This window comes from Scyliorhinus torazame, chromosome 17 (assembly GCF_047496885.1).
Source record: "Scyliorhinus torazame isolate Kashiwa2021f chromosome 17, sScyTor2.1, whole genome shotgun sequence".
Lineage (NCBI taxonomy): Eukaryota > Metazoa > Chordata > Chondrichthyes > Carcharhiniformes > Scyliorhinidae > Scyliorhinus > Scyliorhinus torazame.
The window spans coordinates 132,756,525-132,780,005 of NC_092723.1; the positions used below are offsets into that span (position 1 = coordinate 132,756,525).

General features: G+C 46.2%; 1 protein-coding gene across 4 annotated transcripts in view; it reads right to left on the reverse strand.

Moving 5' to 3' along the window:
• Nucleotides 1-23,481, reverse strand: part of mad1l1 (mitotic arrest deficient 1 like 1) — a 1,358,866-nt gene that overhangs the window by 1,326,417 nt on the left and 8,968 nt on the right. For all 4 annotated transcript variants that reach the window (XM_072481041.1, XM_072481043.1, XM_072481040.1 and 1 more), the window contains exons 3-8: nucleotides 16,584-16,724; nucleotides 14,100-14,279; nucleotides 6,466-6,590; nucleotides 5,443-5,524; nucleotides 4,426-4,556; nucleotides 3,283-3,397 (exon numbers count right to left, since the gene is read on the reverse strand). In XM_072481041.1, coding sequence (XP_072337142.1) covers nucleotides 3,283-3,397; nucleotides 4,426-4,556; nucleotides 5,443-5,524; nucleotides 6,466-6,590; nucleotides 14,100-14,279; nucleotides 16,584-16,724 — 774 coding nt within the window. The remainder of the gene's footprint in view (nucleotides 1-3,282; nucleotides 3,398-4,425; nucleotides 4,557-5,442; nucleotides 5,525-6,465; nucleotides 6,591-14,099; nucleotides 14,280-16,583; nucleotides 16,725-23,481) is intronic.

The following is a 23,481-nucleotide window of genomic DNA, read 5'->3' on the forward strand; positions in this document are numbered from 1 at the left end:
ACTGGGCTTGTTTGTTTGAAGGAAATTTCTTTGTTTTTTGGGACTGGGCAGAGGCCTCCACACTAGCAAGCTTAAGTTGGCTAGCGAATGGGAGTGGGGGGGGGGACCGCGGTCATCGAAGCCTGGTCAAACAGGTTTCAATGGGCCTTGGAGGTGTGAAAAATGGGGGGAGGGGATCGATACTGGGAGAGGAGTTTTTGAGAGAAAGAGAATGGAGGAATTCTTTGGGGGGGGGGGGGGGTCAATGGCAATAAAAGGAAGGGCGGGCCAGGTCCAGTGCGGAGGGCCCGGAGTTATGATAATGGTGAATAGGAGAAGCGGGAAGGATGGGATGCTGAGAGACCCCCGGTCAAAATAGTAACGTGGAACGTGAGGGGTTGGGGGGGGGAGCATCTAAAAAGCTTAAACACCGACGTTGCCATGTTACAAGAGACCCACCCGCGGTGAAGGACCAGGTGAGGCTCAAGAAAGGCTCGGTGAGCCAAGTATTTCATTCAGGGTTCGACAGTAGGGCTTGGGGGGGGGGGGGGGGGTAGCTTTGTTGGTGGGTAAGAAGGTGAGGTTCCAGATGGAGACAGTGGTGGCGTACCAGGGGGGTAGATACGTAATAGTAACACTGGCTTTAGAGAGGAGGTTGGTGGCACTGGCAAGTATGCACTAACTGGGATGATGCAGGATTTGTGAGGAAGGTACTAGGAGCCATTCCGGTCTTGGACTCACACGAGCTAATAGTGTGAGGGAATTGGAATATGGTGCAACAACAGAGAATGGAAGGTCGCAGCCGCGCTCGCTTGCCCAGTCCAGGGGGGGGCTCATGAGGGAGATGGGGATGGGAGTGGTGGACCCGTGGAGGTTCTTGCACCTCATTCTTCTCCCCGGTTGACAAAGTATATTCAAGGATAGACTTTTTCATGGTAGGGAAGGTGTTGTTGGCTGGGATTATGGAATCAGAGTACTTGGCGATAGCAATTTCAGACCACGCGCTGCACTAGGTTAATGTGGTCCTGGAGAGGGGGTAGCTCAGAGGCCGGGTGGAGAATAGATGTGGGGTTGTTGGGGGACCAAAGCTTCCGTGAGAAGATCGGGAAAGTGATTGAGGAGTATGTAGGCTTTAACTGTACAGGAGAAGTATCACATGCGGTGGTACAGGAGGCCCTGAAGGCAGTAGTGAGGGGGGAGGTGATATCATTTAAAGCCAAAGTGGATAAAGAGGAGAGGGAGGAGTGTCAACGGCTGATAGAGATGTTGGAGGTAGGCGGGGGATGTAGATCCAGCAGGACAGGAGGGAGATCCAGGCTAGCTTTGATGGATTGTCTACAGGGAAGATGGTACGCCAGCTGAGGAGGGCGAGGGGAATGATTTAAGCATACGGAAGAAGCTGCGAGGGATAGTCCAGGTGCGGGATAGGGGAAATTGGTGGTGGCTCCATAGCAGATTAATAAGGTGTTTGAGGAGTTTTATGAAAAGCTGTATAGGTCAGAGCCACCGGGAGAGGAACCAGGGATGTGGGAATTCCTGGACGGGTTGGAGTATCTGAGGCTGGAGGAGGAAGATCGGGCCAGATTGGAGGGTCAGTGGGGAAACAAGAGGTAAAGGAGGCAATTGGGAAGATGCAATCGGGGGAGGCGACAGAGCCAGATGGGTTTCCAGTGGACGTTTTGGAGACGGGAGGAAGGGGATCGGGGTATTAAAAGATGTGTTGCTGGGGGGACGTTTTGCAAGGTTGGGGGAGAAGTATGGACTCGGACAAGGAGAAGGGTTTCGGTACCTGCTCTGAGATTTTGCAAGGAGGTTCCGAACTTCCTGAGCGCGCAGGCCCCTCGTTGTTGGAAGAGGTATTGACAGCAGGGGGGTTGGAGAAGGGGGTGGTGTTGGTGATTTATAGGAAGATTCTGGAGCGCGGGGTGTTTATGGAAGGGATTAAGTGGAAAGAAGAGTTGGGGGAGGTAATGGAAGAAGGTTTGTGGTGGGAGGTGCTGTGAAGTGTAAATGCCTCAACCTCGTGCGCGAGGTTGGGGCTGATACAGCTGAAGGTCGTATGTAGGGCACAACGCACGTGGGCAAGAATAAGCCAACTCTTCGAGGGAGTGGAAGATGGCTGTGAGCAGTGTGGGAAGGACCCCGCAAATCATGCACATATGCTTTGGTCCTGTCAGAAGCTGGCGAGGTATTGGAAGGAGGTTTTTAGCATCATCTCAGGGGTGGACTTGGAACCGGGTCCCTTAGAGGCCATATTTGTGGTGTCGGACCAGTCTGAGCTGCAGGCGGATGCGGGGGGCCACAGCCTTAGCCTCGCTGAGTGCCTGGAGGCGGGTCCTGTTGGGGTGGAGGTCAGCTTCTCCGCCCTATGGCCCGGCTTGGCAGGGGACCGACTTGAATTTCTGCCCCTTGAGAAGATTAAATTTGAGCTGAGGGGGATGAAGAAGGGGTTCTATAATTCATGGGGACTATTTATTATGCACTTTCAGGAACTGATTGCCATTGAAAATGGGGGTGGGGGTGGGTTTACTGTTTCGTTGTTAACGTTTACCTGGAATGCTCGAATGCATGTATTGGATTATATATTGAGGGGGGTTGTTGTTGCTGAGGGATTGTTATTATGTTTGTTTTTGTTTTTCTTTTGTTGTTTCTTTGATGAAAATGTTGAAAATGTGGAGAATAAAAATTTTTTTTTTTTTTTATAAATTGTTTCTTGAGAGCCATTTTATGCATTAAAGTTCTTCTATATTCTTGGTCTTCTAATTAACAAACTAAAATGCCTTCTTACTACCCATTCACTTACCAATGAAAACAGTTGTTCCCAATTAACTACACAAAAGGCTGGAGACCTATGAGAACCTCAATCAGTTCTCCATTCCTTCTCTGTTCTGATGAAAATAACCTCACTCATCTTTCTTCATAACTTAAAGTCTCTCATTCCTGCTATCAGCAAATCCATTCTATATTCTTAATGTAGCCATGAAATCCTTCCCATAGTCAGGCACTAAACAATGTGCACAATGTTCTGAGGTTTAGAGAAACAAATGCAAACTAACTACAGAATTGCAATGTAATAAAAAGAGATACTAACCATCTGTACTTTTATACCCGACTCCCAATGGTGGCACATATTCAGATCCACCAACATTATAGGTAAATGGTCTTATGATGACAGAGCCTCTAACCTTACAAGAACGAGAAGGAGCAACCAATTCGGCCCATTTCACCTGACCATGTCATGACAATTTTAGTAAAGGGGATAAAAAGGAAAAAGAACTTAAATTTAATTAAATAAACATGAACCTCTTTCTCCAGTTCCAGAGTAACCTTCTCTTCCTTTACTTTCTCAAGACGCTGAAGCTTTTTGCGAAGACTTTCCATTTCTTCCTTCAGCAGTGAATTGTTATCTTCCATCTCCCTATTTGCAGAGGACATGATTCACTTAGGATATTGTTACAGCTTTCGCTCATCGCTCCAACATTAGGAGCTAAAATTCTTTCAGATCGCAACTTCAAACCAGCATAAATGCAGGAAGGTTTAGAAAATGACACACTGAACACTTCAAAGTAAAACTGAGGACTAGATAGAGTAACACATTGTCCCTTTTCCTTTGAGATTAGTCTTAATTTCAGATTGATATGATGAGTTGGGCAAAGGTTTAAAAGTGGAATAAGTTTAGGGTATCTTAAATTCAACCTCTTTTGGATCCAAACCTACACCAATAACCTTATCTCACTTTGGCATTAAGTTGTCAGTCTCATTCAAAAATCAGGTGGTGGTGGTTCAAGAAATGGACAAAGCATTTGACCATAATGGGTGTAACTGTAACTCTTCTCTAAAACAAGGATTAAGATAATGCCAGAAAAAGGAAAGGAAGAATTGCACTGGTCAGCAATATCAGAAATGTATTTGAAATATGCCACACATAGCAATGCAGCAGTTCTTTGGCATTGTTGGTACAATATAGAGGTTTTGCCCTGGATCTGACCTTTACCCATGCTGGAAGCATTTTTTCAGGACACACAAAAAAAGTTCTCTCATAAATTGCACTCTTTCTTTTCTGTGCATCATCTCCCAAGCCAAGAATGTCTCGCCCAACAAACTGGGCGTTGTGCTGTATGATTAAGATTGCTCAATCCTCCCCAAGAACCAAATGCCTTACCACCTCCCCTGCCCAACCAGATTGGGACCTGGTTGTGCAAGTGATCATACTACTGCATAAACTGGAGTTCAATACCAGCAGCAGTGCTCATAGATGCAAAGAGCGTAAAATATATTCCTGGACAAGCCTCCTCTGATCAAATAGGCTGATCTGAACTGAAAGGATATTGCGCTGTGATTTTGTTTCACCGTGTTACAGGGAAATAATGTATATATTGTTGATCAGTTTCATCAGAAGACAAAGATAATCAAGTGGTCACAATTAGTTTTGAATATCAATCTTACTTGCAATAAGCATTTTTCTCCTTCAGCTGTCGGAGTTCTTTCTCCAGCTCAGGGATTCGAGCAAGATCTGACCGCATATTCTTCACAATCACAGAGTCCTGCTCCTGCTGAGTTATTTTATTCTCCAAGTCCTGCAGAATTAAGGAACAAAATCCAAGTGTCAGGATTCTTAAGCTGTATTTTTTCACTCCCAATGGAGTTTAATTTCATAGGTGCCAGCAGCCATGTCATACTTGGCCCAAGAGTTCATTTTTCATCATTATCACTCAACAGCAAGTCATGCTGGGCTACTCCAGAACAGGGAGCATTAATTCCAAATCTAAAATGTACAAAATGACGCATACACCAAAAGCAGCCAATGGATGACAATTGAGAGCATAAACTGTGGATGATTCCTTCCCCCTCACACAACCCAGGGCAATGAGGCCCACCTGTAGCAGGCAAATTTGTACCCCCAGCTGTGTAAAGTCCAGTGGGACCTGAAGCATGGAACGTTTAGTCAACAGGGATTAAGTACTGCAGACACTATTTAGCAAAATCCCAGTTGAATCCATCTCCCTAACCAGAACTTCTCTAGACATAGAATTTACAGTGCAGGAGGAGGACATTTGGCCCATCGAGTCTGCACCGGCCCTTGGAAAGAGCTGCCCACTTAAGCCTACACCTCTGCCCCATACCCATAACCCCACCCAACCTTTTTGGACACGAAGGGCAATTGGCCAATCCACTTAACCTGCACGTCTTTGGACTGTGGGAGGAAACCGGAGCTCCCAGAGGAAACCCACACAGACACGAGGAGAACGTGCAGACAGTGACCCTTGCCGAGAATCGAACCTGGGATCCTGGAGCTGTGAAGTGACAGTGCTCACCACTATGCTACCGTGCTGCCGTCAAGAACGTCTCTAGATCTTTCACCTTTAAGAACTTCAGTTAGTACTGACCGTTGGTTTGCAATGAAACACATAACATTCTGTTTACTTTACTTTGAATAGACAGCATGTGCACAGTGTTGCTGACCTTCAATCTCTGCTCTTTCTCAGCAATAACCACTTGAGCTGCTTCCAGCACTTGACTCCTTTGCACAGCCTCCTGCCACTTCCTGTTTGGGAAAAGAGGAGGGGGAAATTAAAATAAGTTGGGAAAGTGCAGCTGCAATCTGCAAGAAGTAAAGAATTTAAACATGAAAATTATTTTCTTTCCAGAAAATGTCTCGTGGGTCTATAAATCACTACCGCTCTGCTGTGGAAAATTTCAATATAGGAATACAAGAAAGTCTCTGTGTCTCAGCCACACAGGTGAGGAAAAATCCAATCCAATCTCCTGTCACGTCCCGATTGCTAACATCAACTAGGAGAGTACCAACTTCCTACAATTGTTCACAACATCCCTACCTTAGGAAGGTGAAAACTGACTCCAGTTCCACTCCTAAATGCAATACCACTGAAGAAAATGATAGATAAGGCTTAGTTTCAAAGCGCACATTGATGAATAGATTTCTTGACATTTATCATCTTCGTTCACAAATGAATAATGTTCACTTGGATAAGTCAGCAGAGGGCAGCTACACCTGTGAATCGGATCCCAGTAATAGAGTCCACAGCTTTAGCAAAGGACAGAGCATTGTAGACTTTTCAAGTATGGCCAGGATAATGGAGTCGGCTGCAATTTCAAACTTTGCTTAGTCTGATGACACTAAAATGAAGATAATGGCAGAATCTGGATTTGTATACAAAGTGATTTAGACAAGAAATCGGAGGGCTGCCAGTTCCAATGGAACTGCTCGAAGGGCCGAATGGCCTACTCCGGCATCGATTTTCTATGCTTCTCATACCAATCAACACCATCATGGGGAGATAGCAAATAAAATGGCCAGAAAAAGAATTTTTAAAAATATTTTATCTCCAATTTAGTCTTCTTTCCAGTCTCAGAAATTCCCTTTGTATCAAGAACTTGCTTGAAAAGGAGAAGCTGAGATGAGGATTAAAACAACCAGTGCAGTTTGTGTTTGATGATGTATCCCTTGGTTTATTTTTGACTTACTTGCGTTGCACTTCCACTTGTTCAAGTAACTCCTGCCGCTCTGTGCTCAACGTTGTCAGCTGCATCTCCTGGTTCATCTGCTTCCGTTGCTGCTCGGATATTTTGGACTTGAGGACATCAATCATCTGAATTATAACACAAAGCACCATCATGACAGGAAACATTAAAATAAGAGTGATGTCCAAACTTCAATTTGCAAGATCATGTTAACGACATCTTGCATTTCAAGAACTATCGATTTTGTCCACTTTTAAAGGTGGCACAAATTGTTTTTAAACCCCCAATCCGCATACTCTCCATCATACAAATAACAATTGTTTTATAATGGTTTCTATTTCAAAGCAAATACAAATTAAACAGAGCATCGCCTTATTGTCAGCACTTATGGAATAAAGGGTAGACGATTATCTTAATAGCAGTCAAGCATTTCCATTGGATAACGAGGCTTTTCCTATAATGAGCATACCATAACAGGAAATGAAAGAAAAGTTGCAAACAATAATGCAGCAACTTCATAATCTAATGTAGTATCAAATCATATAAAAGACCACAGGATATCTCAAAACCTTTGATAGTAAACAAAATACTTCTGAAGTGTGGCCTGTTGCTAACTTTTGGTTGGTTCAATTGGCTCCGTTTTATAACCTTTGCTCTAGAGTCGCCAGGTATCTTTATGGTACCGCCACGAGGTTCAAGTTCAAGTAATGATCAATAACACAACACACCAATTAGTAAGATTCAAATCAATACACATTTATTATACACAGTAAATCGCTACTCATACATAAACTCTACTTACTAGGCTATTTCTATAACTAACAGGCCTATACTTAGCTTTGGACTTGCCCACCAGGTCAGGGGAACAAATGGCCTTTTGTTCAGGTTCTGAAACTGCAGGATTCAAAAGCTGGTATAGACTGGTAGGTAGGAGCGCCTATCTCGTAGCGAACGTTGACTTGATACTTACTTCTTTGAAGGCCGCCGGACAGGTCACTGTCAAGGGTTGGTTCGCGTTGCTGAGTGACCCGGTCAAGAAGAACGATTTGAACTTGGGGGCTTTACTTTATAGTCCCCAGGGGCTTCCCGCCCTTAGGGGCGGACGCCGTACCTGATTTCAAGTGATTGGACTTCGTTCCAATCGCTTGGTTCGATTTCTCCAATACTGGAGCTGTTCCCTGATCGTTGGACGGTCTTTAAGTGTCCGTTAACCTCTTTTGTGTTGGCTCCTGCTGGCGCCGAGGAGTCTGGCTTGGCCTTGTTTACCTTAAAATGTTTTGATTGTTCCCGGGGATCGCTCATTACTATGTAGATGGCTGCTACATTACTATGCAGATGGCTGCTTGTATCGATGCTGTCTGGGTTTCTGCAGAGTCTAATACACAGTAAACTTGCACCTGCTAGTTATTGCCTGTGTTGGCTGAATTTCCCTTCAGCCTTTGCGGTTCTCCATTTAAGTCGGGAAGTGGCCAACTCAGGTGGCTACAGGCCACAGTTGGCATATAGGAAACGTAGCAGCCAATTGCTGCACTGCAAATTCCTGTGAACAGCAAAGTGATGATAAACTGATAATCTATTTCTGTGATGCTGGTTGAGGAATAAATATTGACCATCACACCTGGAATAACTGCCCTACTTTTCTTTGAAAGAATGCCATGGGAATTTTACATCAACCTGAGGGGGCAGACAAGACCTCGGGTTAACATCTTAACCGAACGATGGCACCCCTGACATTCCCTCAGTAGCTCACTAGCACGCAAGGTGGTTGTGCTCAAGTCACTAAAGTGGGACTTGAAGCCACAATCTTCTGACAGAGGCAAGAGTGCAACCACAGCGGACACATCAGATTTCAACCGGGTACTAATTTGATTCCTTGGTTTGTGTTATCTTTTACTGGGGGCAGTGAGGAAAGAGGAAAAAAAAAACAGGGCAGTGCTCCCACGTTCTTATCCAGTTGCTCATGTACTTATCAAATGAGACAGAGTCAAACTTAGCGGTGATGTCTCCCATGATAACTGATCAAAACCAACAGCCTAAGCTCAAACCTGAAGAATGGTCTTTGCCACAAGATACCGGAGGTCAGCTGCCCCTCACCTCCCTAACATGAGTGACTGCCTCCAGAATATGAGAAAAGCCGAGAAACAAAACTGGAAATGAAGGACACCATGAATGTGAAGGTATGGTCTGGCCCGGCAGTCCAAAGAATAATCCTAATTTCAGACACTAGATCATATGATCAATATTTTAATCCTACAATCACAAAGACTTGTAACTAAAAAAAAAAAACACTCACAGTTATGGTGTCCCAGTATTAGTGCACTGCATATTGACAATAAATTTGCAGGCACAAATTAGTTCAATGAATACAAACTAATTCAGTAAGCTTCCATGCTTGATTAAAGCACAGGTATTTGGGGGCGGGGGAAGAAAAACGTGGACTTGAAGCATCTTTCAACATTGCAAAATTATTTAACTGGTAAGTTAGCAGTCCAGCAGAGATCTGCAGATAAGTACTAAGTGCACCAATGCAGACGTGGAAAATCAATTTTGTGTAGGCAAACGTATTCTTCTGTAAATAGAGTCAAAATCATTTGGAACTTTACGAAGAACATTCTGCTGCTGTACTAGGCTGCAGTACCTGGATTCTACAATGAGAGGTCCTCAATACCCACAAATATTATAAATCCCTCTTGCGGCACATAACGGTTGCATAGATCAGAGATCTATCCTGAAGGTCATTTAACACCCTGTTTACAAATCCCTCAATGGCCTCACCCCTCCATATTTCTGCAATATCCCCTGGTGCCACAACCTCAGATATCCACGCACAAGCCTTTTGAGCATTCCTAATTTTAATAATTTCTTCATTGGTAGCATATCTTCAGCTGCCAAGACTCTCAAGCTCTGGAATTTCAACCCTAAATCTCTCAACCCTTCTTGAAGATGCTCCTTAAAACCTAATCCACTGACAAAGGTTTTGATTGTCTGCCCTAATCGTTGTCAAATTTCGCTTTATAATGTTCCTGTGAAACAACTTAAAAGACTTGCATTTATAGAGTACTTTTCCCGACCATGGGACATCTTAAAACTGCTTTACAGCTAACAAAGTACTTTGGGCATGCCGTCAATCTTGTAATATAGGAAACACAGAAGCCAATATGCACACAGCAAACTCCCAACAGCAATGCAATAATGACCAGGTAATCCGTTTTCGGGACATTGATTGAAGGATAAATTTTGGTCATGACACCACAAAAAAACACCCCTATTCTTATTCAAAATAATGCCATGAGACTTTTTTTACATCACCTTAGCAGGCAGATGGGGCCACGGTTTAATGTCTCACCCAAAAAATGCGGCCTCTGGCAGCACACCCTCAGAACAGCACTGGCGTGTGCAAAGTAAAAATGGGAAAATCTGTCATTTGAAACATGAAAGTCTGGCAAAACCTGACCTGAGGGTACATGAGAAAATGTAGGAAAAAATCCCACGAAGGGTTAACAGCAGCAGCAAAAGAAGGTTTTGAAATGCAGATAGCCTTTATCAAACAGACATTAAGAAAACAGCTTGTGACTGCTCAAGCTGTAAAACTGATGCCCGTCTTTCAAATTAAAGCAGATTGAACTTTTAGTTACATGAAGAGAAACAATATTTTGCACCTTCTTTGAAGTTAATTATTTTAGTAGCAGCTAAAAAAGAATTGCTGGGATCTTCAGTTGAATTGGGTGACAAATGTTTAGGTGTGAAATCCTGCTGAACCAGGTAAATGTGGGAAGCCGGAGACGACGTGTCCACGAGAGCACAAGTTAACCCCAAATCGGAGTCAGAGTTCTGACAAGCTAAGGGCACTATTTGGTAATATAGCAACTTTAGAAATGACAGGAACCAGAACCCCTCTAGGATCAAAGCATTTTTCCAAGGGAAAAAATGTAATCAGAGTTCATTGAGCTAAAGTCATGCTCAACATGAATACATAGTCATGTTAGAAGTAATTAAGATTAAAGGTACATTGAACATCAAGAGCGAAACAAAGTTACTGTACGATAATGTCATATAAACTTAATAACTGCTAGAAGGGAAATATAAATCCTAAATCGCTAACAGCTAGCAGAGTCAGCTCTCATAGCTGCTCTCGGTCATGGGAAGGATAGAACACGAAAACCGAGCAGCACAGCGAATCCATCAGGAGAAAACCAAAAGATAAAGAAGAGAGATTGTTAAGGTAGACCTGAAGGTCTTTCCAACAACCAGGAGAATCCAGAAGCAAGATCTTTTTACTTTTCTGTAAAGACAGTGATTGCATCATTTAAAAGAAAAAAATATAATAAAATAACTTAAGTTTTAACCTGAAACAATGGTTATTACAAAGTCTACTTTACTTACTCAGCAACGTGGGACCCAGGCTACTAAGTGGTAAGTAGATGAAATCTTCTATGAAGATATGGGTTATACCGGGAGATAACTTGAAAATATAGATTGACCCGAATAGCACCCACCCAAGTCTGCATAGGAGTCAGGGAGTGAGAATCCCTGTTCACCATTTTGAATGTCTTATTGACCCTTTTTGGTATAGGGGGAATTCTAAGAATAGTGGTGAGTTTTTTACTTCACGTGTCAGCCTTGATTTTTATCCCCAAACCCAGGAATAGAACTTTAACCCAGAACTCTGTAACTCAGGGGTGAGTGCTACTGACTGAGCCATTATGGGATATTTTACTACCATTAAAGTGCTATATAAAAACAAGTTGTTGTTGCTATTGTTGTTAGGCGTGGTCAATGCAAGTTTATTTATTTCTTTCTGAGCTGAAAGGACTTTCTCACCCATATTTAACTTGTGATCTTGCCCAATTAGATACGAGTCGCAAGAACTACATCTGCTTTCAACCACCCCATGAATTCATAGAATTTACTGTGCAGGAGGCCCTTCGGCCCATCGAGTCGGCATCGGCCCTTGGAAAGAGCACCCTACTTAAGCCCACACCTCCACCCTATCCCAGTAACCCCACCTAACCTTTTTGGACACCAAGGGCAATTTAGCATGGCCAATCCACCCAACCTGCACATCTTTGGACTGTGGGAGGAAACCGGAGCACCCGGGGAAACCCACGCAGACACTTGGAGAACATGCAGACACCGCACAGACAGTGACCCAAGCCGGGAATCGAAACTGGGATCCTGGAGCTGTGAAGTAACAGTGCTAACCACTGTTCAAGCGTTAATGATCCCACCTGAATTGTTACCGGTTCTGAATAAAATGCGTTTATTTTTTTTTAAATCGTCTCCTATTCTCTCCCTCTGACTCTCTCTCCTTCCTAAAGGCTCCTGCCAGTGTACCTGTGGCTAAGCTTTAGGTTACAAGCTATATCTCGGTGCCAAACATAGTCTAATTTTGCTTCCATGAAGCACCGTGGGATGTTACGGGTGCTACGTAAATGCAATTTGGTATTGTGATAAACTTCCAGTTTTTATTGTGCTATCAAGGAATAGTAACTGAGCAGACTCCGGAGCTTTTCCTGGAGGACAGGACATCGGACACCAGATCCCAAAAGGTTCTATTTACTGAAAATAGACGAAAATCAGCAAGAGTCAATGAACAGTCACTTGCTATTACAGAACTTGACCATTGCTAAAAAGAGATATGTTGTCAAAGTTTTTTATTTCGTACTCATCAGAGCAAACTTCAAACAATCACAACAATTTATACTACAAAAGAAAAGGGGTACGGATTGGTTGGCAAATCGACTCCATGTGGGGTTGCCATGGAGAAAGAAGGCTCCTCAATCTCCAGGGTTGTTCAAAAAAGGAGCAAGACGACTTCCGGTGGCGCCCTCGAGGAAGCAGGTCGGATCGCTCCTGCCCACGATGGGCAAACTGACCTTTTCCAACTGACATTTTCGGGACCTGGCGACCTGAATCGGTGGAGGGGACGATTGGGAAGTGGCTTTCCCCCCAGGGTATGGACAGCTGGACCAGAAGTGGTTGAGTGGAGCGGCAAGGGTCAAAGCGGGAGCAGCAGGGACCTCAGACCGGGCGCAGCAGGGACCTCAGACCGGGCGGCGAAGCATGGCAGACGGCAGGGACCAGGGAGCGGAGGCCCACTGGCCAAGAGAGCAACAGATGGAGTTCTTCAGGAATTGCTTCGCCGAACTGAAGAGGGACACGTTGGACCCGATGAGGGCGGTATTGGACCGAATGGTCGAGACACAGGCGGTCCAAGAGAAGGCGCTCAGGGAGGTCGAGGTGAAGCTCTCCAGCCAGGCGGACACGGTAACGGAGCTGGAGCACGAGGTGGAGGAGCTGAACTCCTGCCAGAGGAGGATGCAAGAGCAGCTTGAAGAGCTGGGGAACAGAGCCAGGAGGCAGAACTTGAGAATCGTTGGGATAGGGGAAGTGCCTTATTAACATGTTTATTCTTTCCCACTGTTCGTTTTCACTATGTTAAGGCTCTTTGCATAGGGTAGCATGGTGGTTAGCACAATTGCTTCACAGCTCCAGGGTCCCAGGTTCGATTCCGGCTTGGGTCACTGTCTGTGCGGAGTCTGCACATCCTCCCCGTGTGTGCGTGGGTTTCCTCCGGGTGCTCTGGTTTCCTCCCACAGTCCAAAGATGTGCAGGTTAGGTGGATTGGCCATGATAAATTGCCCTTAGTGTCCAAAATTGCCCTTAGTGTTGGGTGGGGTTACTAGGTTATGGGGATAGGGTGGAGGTGTTGACCTTGGGTAAGGTGCTCTTTCCAAGAGCCGGTGCAGACTCGATGGGCCGAATGGCCTCCTTCTGCACTGTAAATTCTATGATAATTCTATGAGGGCCTTTTTTTCTCTCTGTAAATGTTACAAATTTGTTTTAAATAAAAAACTTTTTTTTATAAAAGGAGCAAGACTTGAACATGTCCGTTTGTTTGCAGAGAACAGATCCCTGCGTATAAATTATAAGCTCAACTGATTTATTAAATCGGTTGTTAGTGTAGCTATTAGCAAACTCAGGATTGTTCAGCAAGTGCTGCCCAATTGCGGAATCAATGCTGTTTGACTCAATTTGCCAATCTTTGGAATGTACAGCCTACTTCCCTGACATTGCATCAACACTAAAATTCATAGACGACGTTGCTCAATGTGTCATGGGCAGACCCTCTTTCTGAACTGACAGCAGTGCCAGGTACATAGGATATATGTCCTAATGATTGGCTGATGGAATCAAACAGCATGTTCCCTAGATTGCAATAAGCTGAGTATAGACCGATTCCAACCAGTCCAGACTTGCAAAACCCAAAACAAAACGTCTTCTGTTAGATGCGATTCCACAATTGGGCAGCACTTGCTGAACAATCCTAGGTGCAATAAATACCAATTTAAGATAATCAGTTCACCTTGTGGCTCATTTATACTTGCTAGAAGCGACACACATTCATACATAGGGCACTGTTCTCTGCAAATACAAGTAATATGTTCAACCTTTGCACCTTGCATTTGCCCTAATGAGTGCAAGACAAAAAGCTTCGGCAGCATGTCCCTCTTTTCAGCTATATTCAATAAAAATGGTAAAAGTTGAGGAAAGAGGGCGAATAAAATATGCTTTAATATAATAAAACTGCCGTTTGTGATTTAGATTAGCCGTTTAAATTTTATGCAATGCCTTACCTGATTGGTTTCAGCATGCTTTTCTTCTTTGTCTTGAAGCTTCTTGCTCTGCAGCCCAAGGTCCTCTTTCAATGACTTATTCACATCAATCTGGTCCTTCAATTTTGCCACAACCTCTGCCTCCTTCTCCTGCATGTGTTTCACTTGAGTTATTAGCTCCAGGTTCCGATCTGCCTCTCGCTACATTGGAGAGGGAAAAACAGAAAATTGTTACTTCAAATTTAAAAAATCAGAATATTCATAGAAAATATTAATGGCTACAATTTGAATTGTAACAGAAATAAGAACAACTAGCCAAAATTTGTAGGTCAGTTTGAGGCCACCTCCTATTTCCATAGCATATAAACCCCAAAAACATGTTGATCACAGCCTTTAGTTGTCAGTGCTTAAAGGTATAAAAACTTTTTCCCTTGGAGAAGTTGTGAAGTAGTGGAAGGATTTGCAGTCTGACAGACCTCCAAGAGAATGCTCTTTCTTTACTGTAGTAGTTATGTTAGATTGGTGATCTACGGCCCTAGACTAATAACCGAGAGGAAGCCCTTGCAACTAGTAATACTGTAACACTGGCAAAAAGCAGGTGACGAGTAACACATAACAATCTGAAATACAAAGAGCATTTTGATGTCAGAACAGTTTGAAGATTTGATTTGATTTATTGTCACATGTACCGAAGAACAGTGAAAAGTATTTTTCTGCGGCCGAGGAACGTACACAGTATGTACATACTAGACACAAGAATAATCAACAGGGAACATTGACAAATGGTACATCAATAAAACAGTGATTGGTTACAGTGCGGAACAAGGAGCCAAACAAAACTCATACATGAGCAAGAGCAGCATAGGGCATCGTGAATAGTGTTCTTACAGGGAACAGATCATTCAGAGGGGGAGTCGTTGAGGAGTCTTGGAGCTGTAGGGGAGAAGTTGTTCCTATGTCTGGATGTGCAAATCTTCAGACTTCTGTACCTTCTGCCTGATGGAAGGGTCTGGAAGAAGGCAATGCCTGGGTGGGAGGGGTCTCTGATAATGCTGTCTGCCTTCCTGAGGCGAGAGGTGTATACAGAATCAATGTGGGGGTGGCAAGTTTGTGTGATGCGTTTGGCTGAGTTCACCACAGTCTGCAGTTTCTTGCGATCTTGGACTGAGCAATTGCCATACCAGGCTGTGATGCAGCCGGATAGGGTGCTCTCTATCACACTTCTGTAGAAGTTTGAGAGTCGATGCAAACATGCCAAATTTCTTTAGCTTCGGTGGAAGTAGTGACGCTGTTGGGCTTTCTTGACTGTTGCATCAGCGTGAGTGGACCAGGACATACTGTTGGTGATGGTGATCCCCAGGAACTTAAAGCTATCGACCATCTCCCCATCGGAGCCATTGATGCAGACGAGAGTCTGTGTCGTGCTGCGCTTCCTGAAGTCAGTGATCAGTTCCTTGGTCTTTCCAACATTTAGAGAGAAGTTGTTTTCGGTACACCATGCAGCCAAGTGATTTATCTCCCTCCTGTCGTCTGATTTGTCGTTGTTTGAGATGTGGCCCACCACAATCGTATCATCCGCAAACTTATAGATTGAGTTGGAGTTAAATCTTGCCACACATTTATGGGTGTATAGGGAGTACAGTAGAGGACTGAGCACACAATCTTGCTGGGCTCCGGTGTTGAGGACTATTGTGGAGGAGGTGCTGTTGCCTATCCTGACAGATTGCGGTCTGTTGGCGAGGAAGTCGAGGATCCAGCTGCACAGGGAGTGGTCAGTCCATGATTGCAGAGCTTGATTATTAGTTTTGTTGGGATAATGGTGTTGAAGGCGGAGCTGTAGTTCATGAACAACACAGGTGTCTTTGTTGTTGAGGTGTTAGAGTGTTGATTGCAAAGCCAGTGAGATAGTGTCTGCTGTGGACCGGTTGCGGTGATAGAGATCAAGACCGTCTGGGAGGCTGGCAGTGATCCGTCTCATGACTAGCCGCTCGAAGCATTTCATGATAACAGACGTTAGGGTCACCGATCAGTAGTCGTAGAGACATGCTACCTTGTTCTTCTTTGGTACTGGTATTATGGTAGCCTTCCTGAAAGAGGTGTGGACCTCAGAGCGGAGGAGTGAGGTGGTGAAGATATCTGCGAATACACCCGCCAGCTGGTCTGCGCAGGCTCGGAGTGCTCGCCCAGGGACTCAGTCAGGGCCCGGCACTTTCCGCGGATTCACTTTCAAGATGATGCTTATATTTGGAAACTCACGAGGTTGCAAGTGGTGCAGTGATTAGCACTACTGCCTCACGGCAAGGAGGACCCAGCCCTGGGTCACTGTCAGTGTAGAGTTTGCATATTCTCCCCTTGTTCGAGTGGAATTCACCCCAACAACCCCGAGATGTGCAGGGTAGGTGGATTGGCCATGCTAAATTTCCCCTCGATTGGAAAAAAAATTGGGTACTTTAAATATTTTTTAAAAACAATATATTTTGAAACTCCTTTCACCGACCCAAATACCTCATAGTTCCAGGAACTAGTTTGTGCTGCCTTCTCCAGCTCAATCCTGGCCCTTTTGTGGCTGACCTCCATCTTCTGTTTCTCCCGTTCCACCTCTATAATGCGTGAATGGGAACGAACGTACTCAGCCTGTTCTTCGGCCTGGAAAATATACATTTTTTTTTTTTAAAGTGTTAACACATACCTATTTTAACTTTTTTAGGGAGTTGATTGAGGGAAAGAGGTAAGGAAAACTAAAGAGATACATGCACCAAATTAGAAGGCATTAAGAACATAAGAAATTGCCACTAGATGGCCCTACTCCACAACTCAATAACAATGCTAAATTTTTACACCAATGCCACTTTCCCATTCTGTCCCTGTATCCCTTCATTCCCCAAACACTTTTGGACCTTGGTGTGCATAAATTAGCTGCTGCATTTGCGATATTACATTGGTGACTACATACTTTGGGATTTTCTAGTCATCAGAAATTTTATATAAATGCAGGTCTTTTAAAACAGCTTCACATGTTCACAACAAACATTCTGATTAACAGGTCTTATGCTGTGTTGGAATGATTGCCTGGTCTATGTTGACCCAAATACACCAGCCAGGGAGCATTTCGAAACACAATAATAATCTTCCGTGTCACAGGACCAGGAGGAAGAACAGACAATTAAAAGTCTGCCAGTGTTGCTGTGGTGACACATGTGGACATTGGGTAAAAGCATACTCGGTTCCACTGTTTTGATTCAGGGCTCAATTTATTCAAATGAGATACCCTGGGCATATGTATGTTATCCTCCTTTTGCTGACTTTAAAAAAAGTTGAGGTGATCTTCATGGCCATGGCAGTTTACTGTGGATAAACCTTCATTCATCTTAAACTTTGAAATATATATTTAATCATGTAAATGTTTGACGATCTGAAATAATAAACAAACTCGCAGTGTAAATAAACAAGCTGCCTAAAGACAAATAAAATACATTGTATCAAATACAAATAAACATCGTAATATTCCGATGTAGACATGTTTGTACATTAGTGTAAGAATAAATATAAAACCATTTTATGCAATGTTCATTTCATTTTTCTCAGTGTAACACAGATAGACCTGGACAGTAGATTTTAATCTATCTCAGTGGTGGGCAACCTGTGGTCTGGAGGCCACATGCGGCCCATCTGGGTTCACAGTGCAGCCCACAAAACATTTTGTTCACCGTTACCCACATGCAAGGTTGCCACATTCCACTGATTTTTGTCCATGTAGTTTTTTTTCCTAGCATTATGACTGAAATGATATGCATGTAAAGCAAGGGCAAGTGAAGAGATGTGCATGCTGAGTGCACACATCGACTGTGCGAACTTGTTTTTCCCATATGAAGTTGATAGTTCCATTAATATACAAATGATTAAGCATTTTCCATAACTTGTGATGTAACATTGGCACAGGTGGGCTTACAGTTTTGACGGCCCCGTCCTCTCCCTCTTTGCGGGGGCCCAATATCACGTCTCGCCCTCTGGTGACATGACAGCCCACCCTAATGACATCAAGCCCCACCCCAATCAGAGAGAGAAATTACTGAAACCAAAAAACATACAAAAACAATATAATAATAATCTTTTTTTTTAAATATATTTTATTAAAGTTTTTCAATCAAAAAGAAATTTCCATTTTTACAACTTTGTAACAAAATGTACATTGACCGTTATTTAAACAATATATTAACTAACAACAAGTGCAGAAAAAGAAATAGTAACATTGAAAAAATAAATATAATTATAAACAACTAGCATGGAAAACAAAAAAAACCCCAAGGACCCACATGTACCCTCCCCTCCTCCCCCCCCTCCCCCCTGGGTTGCTGCTGCTGTCCTTCCTGTTATCCCTTATCGCTCTGCGAGATAGTCAAGGAACGGTTGCCACCGCCTGGTGAACCCCTGAGCCGAACCTCAGTGCGTACTTTATTCGCTCCAATTTTATAAACCCTGCCATATCGTTTATCCAGGCCTCCACGCCCGGGGGTTTAGCTTCTTTCCACATTAGTAGAATCCTTCGCCGGGCTACTAGGGACGCAAAGGCCAAAACATCGGCCTCTCTCGCCTCCTGCACTCCCGGCTCTTCTGCAACCCCAAATATAGCCAACCCCCAGCTTGGTTCGACCCGGACCCCCACCACCTTTGAGATCACTCTTTCCACACCCACCCAGAACCCATGCAATACCGGACATGACCAAAACATGTGGGTGTGGTTCGCCAGGCTTCCCGCACACCTCCCGCACCTATCCTCCACTCCAAAAAATCTACTCAGCCTTGCTCCAGTCATATGCGCCCTGTGTAGAACCTTGAATTGGATCAGGCTGAGCCTGGCACACGAGGACGAGGAATTTACCCTACTTAGGGCATCTGCCCACAGCCCCTCCTCAATCTCTTCCCCCAGCTCCTCCTCCCATTTACCCTTTAGCTCCTCTACCATCGTCTCCCCCTCGTCTCTCATTTCCCTGTATATATCGGACACTTTACCATCACCGACCCATGCCCCCGAGATCACTCTGTCCTGGATCCCCTGCGCCGGGAGCTGTGGAAATTCCCTCACCTGTTGCCTTGCAAATGCCCTCACTTGCATATATCGGAAGGCATTCCCAGGTGGCAACTCGTATTTTTCTACCAGTGCTCCCAGACTCGCGAACGTCCCGTCCAAGAACAAGTCCTTCAATTTCACAATTCCTGCTCGTTGCCAAGATTGGAATCCCCCATCTATCCTTCCCGGGACGAACCTGTGGTTGTTCCTTATCGGGGACCACACCGAGGCACCCGTCACCCCCCTATGTCGACTCCACTGCCCCCGAATCTCCAAGGTCGCCACCACCACTGGGTTTGTGGTGTATTTTTTCGGGGAAAACGGTAACGGCGCCGTCGCCAGTGCTTTTAAACTTGTTCCCCTACAGGACGCCATCTCCAGCCTCTTCCACGCCGCTCCTTCTTCTTCCTTCACCCACTTACATATCATAGACACGTTGGCGGCCCAATAGTAATCACTCAGGCTCGGCAGTGCCAGTCCCCCTCTGTCCCTCCTACGCTGCAGGAACCCCCTCTTTACCCTTGGGGTCTTTCCAGCCCACACAAAGCTCATAATACTCCTATCCACTTTCTTGAAGAAGGCCTTTGTAATCAGTATGGGGAGGCACTGAAACACGAAAAGAAACCTCGGGAGGACCATCATTTTGACCACCTGTACCCGACCCGCCAATGACAGGGGCACCATGTCCCACCTTTTAAAATCCTCCTCCATCTGCTCTACCTGTCGTGTCAAGTTAAGTTTATGCAAGGTTTCCCAGTTCCTAGCCACCTGGATCCCTAGATATCGAAAGTCCCTTGCTACTCTCCTCAGCGGCAGATCGTCTATTCCCCTGCCCTGTTCCCCGGGGTGCATCACAAATAGTTCACTCTTTCCCATGTTCAATTTGTATCCCGAGAACTCTCCAAACTCCCGAAGTGTCTGCATTATCTCAGGCATCCCCTCCACTGGGTCCGCCACATATAGCACCAGATCATCCGCATATAATGACACCCGATGTTCCTCTCCTCCTCTAAGCACCGCTCTCCACTTCTTAGAGCCCCTCAGCGCTATGGCCAATGGCTCAATTGCCAAAGCGAACAGTAACGGGGACAAGGGACACCCCTGTCTTGTGCCCCTATGTAATCGGAAATAGTTGGATCGTTGCCTGTTTGTAACCACGCTTGCCACCGGGGCCCCGTACAGGAGCTGAACCCATCTGATGAACCCCTCTCCAAATCTCTTCAGTACCTCCCACAGGTAGTCCCATTCCACTTTATCGAATGCCTTCTCTGCATCCATCGCAACCACTATCTCCGCCTCCCCCTCCGGTGGGGGCATCATCATTACCCCCCAGCAACCTTCGTATGTTGGCATTCAATTGCCTCCCTTTAACAAACCCTGTCTGGTCGTCATGTACCACCCCTGGGACACAGTCCTCTATCCTAGTCGCCATCACCTTGGCCATTAACTTGGCGTCTACATTTAGGAGGGAGATGGGCCTGTATGACGCGCACTGCAGCGGGTCTTTGTCTCGTTTCAGGATCAACGATATCGTCGCCTCCGACATCGTCGGGGGTAGTGTCCCCCTTTCCTTAGCCTCATTGAAGGTTCTCGCCAGGAGTGGGGCCAGTAGGTCCACATATTTCCTGTAAAATTCCACCGGGAACCCATCTGGTCCCGGGGCCTTTCCTGCCTGCATGTTCCCGATTCCTTTTACCACCTCCTCCACCTCAATCTGCGCTCCCAGACCGGTCACCTCATGCTCCTCAACCCTCGGGAACTCCAACTGGTCCAAGAAGTGCATCATTCCCTCTTTCCCCTCCGGGGGTTGGGACTTATACAGCCTCTCATAGAATGACTTAAACACCCCGTTCACCCTCTCCACCCTCTGTTCCATCCTTCCCTCCCCGTCCCCGATTCCTCCGATCTCTCTCGCCGCCCCCCTCTTCCTAAGTTGTTGGGCCAGCAGTCGGCTCGCCTTTTCCCCATACTCGTATTGTATTCCCTGTGCCTTCCTCCACTGCGTCTCCGCCTTATCGTGGTCAGCAGGTCAAACTCAGTCTGTAGTCTCCGTCTTTCCCTGTATAATCCTTCATCCGGGGCCTCCGCATATTGCCTATCCACCCTCAAAATCTCCCCGATCAGTCTCTCCCTTTCTTTACCCTCTTCTTTCCCCTTGTGGGCTCTTATGGAAATCAGCTCCCCCCTAACCACCGCTTTCAGAGCCTCCCATACTACTCCCACCTGTACCTCTCCATCATCGTTGACCTCTAGGTACCTTTCAATACATCCCCTCACCCTTCCACATACCCCCTCATCTGCCAACAGTCCCATGTCTAATCTCCAAAGTGGGCGCTGCTCCTTCTCCTCTCCTAGATCCAGATCCACCCAGTGTGGGGCGTGATCCGAAATGGCTATAGCCGAATATTCCGTTCATGCCACTTTCGGGATCAGCGCCCTTCCCAGGACAAAAAAAGTCTATCCGGGAGTATACTTTATGGACGTGGAAGGAGGAATACTCCTTACTCCTCGGTCTAGCAAATCTCCAGGGATCTACTCCTCCCATCTGCTCCATAAACCCCTTAAGCACCTTGGCCGCTGCCGGCCTCCTCCCGGTCCTAGATCTGGACCGGTCCAGCCCTGGGTCCAGCACCGTGTTGAAGTCCCCCCGCCCAATACCAAATTTCCCATCTCTAGGTCCGGGATGCGCCCCAACATACGCTTCATAAAACCCGCGTCATCCCAATTCGGGGCATATACGTTCACCAGCAACACCTCCTCACCTTGCAATCTGCCACTCACCATCACGTACCCGCCCCCACTGTCCGCCACTATGGTCTTAGCCTCAAACAGTACCCGTTTCCCCACCAGTATTGCCACCCCTCTATTTTTCACATCTAATCCGGAGTGGAAAACCTGTCCCACCCATCCTTTCCTTAATCTGACCTGATCTGCCACTTTCAGGTGCGTCTCTTGAAGCATAACCACATCCGCCTTCAGCCTCTTCAGGTGCGCAAGTACCCTTGCCCTCTTAATCAGCCCGTTCAACCCTCTCACGTTCCACGTGATCAACCGGGTTGGGGGGCCCTTTACCCCCCCCCCCAGCTCCTTTTAAACCAGCTCCTCACCCGGGTACCACACACCCGTTTGTCCCCCCAGACGGCGCCCTCCCGTCCCGACCATCCCATCCCATATCAGCTCCCCCTTACCCTCAGCAGCAGCAACCCAGTTAATTTCCCCCCCCCCAGCCGCATGATTTCCTTCTAGCTTGGTTGCTCCCCCCATATTGCTTCCGGGAGTCAGCAAACTCTGGCTGACCTCTGTTTCCCCCGTTTACCCTTGGCCTCCCTGCGTGTGGGTTCCTTCCTGCCTGCGCCCACTTTTCCCGCCACAATTTCCGTAGCGCGGGAGAAGAGCCCGCGCTTCCATCTCGGCCCCGCCCCTAATGGCGCAGTTCCCTCTCCCCCTCCCCTTCCCCACCGGCGCCCACATTTCTTCATGTCCCCCCCCTCTGGGGGTGGGGGAGAAAAGATTCTCCCATCCAACATTTTTACAGATAAGTCCTCCCCCTCTCCCCCCTTTACAATTCCTTGCCACCACCTCGCTGCTTCTTTCCAAACATCCATTCCTCAAATCTAGTCCAACTTCTCTTCTTGAATAAATGCCCACAACTCCTCCGCCGTCTCGAAGTAGTGGTGTTTGCCCTGGTGTGTAACCCACAGTCTTGCCGGCTGCAACATTCCAAATTTCACTTTCTTCCTGTGGAGCACCGCCTTGGCCCGATTGAAACCCGCACTACTTCTCCTTCTCGCCACCTCCGCACTCCAATCTTGATACACGCGGATCACCGCGTTCTCCCACCTGCTACTCCGTGTCTTCTTAGCCCATCTCAGGACCATCTCTCTGTCTTTGTAGCGGTGGAACCTCACCACTATTGCTCGCGGTATTTCCCCTGCCTTCGGTCTTCTCACGAGGACCCAGTATGCACCCTCCACTTCCAGGGGGCCCATCGGGGCCTCAGCTCCCATTAAAGCATCGTACTCACATAACGCCCCAACATCCGCTCCCTCTGACCCTTCGGGAAGACCCAAAATCCTTAAATTCTTCCTCCTCGAGCTATTTTCCAGGCCTTCCAATGCACCTCTTATGTAGTGCCTCGTGCGTCTCCGTCTTCACCACCAAGCCCTGTATCTCGTCTTCATTCTCGGCTGCCTTTGCCTTCACTCCACGGAGCTCCATCTCCTGGGTCTTTTGCGCCTCCTTCAATCCCTCAATCGCCAGCAACATCGGCGCCAGCACCTCCTCCTTGAGCTCCTCCACACATCGCCGGAGGAACTCCTGCTGTTCCGGGCCCCA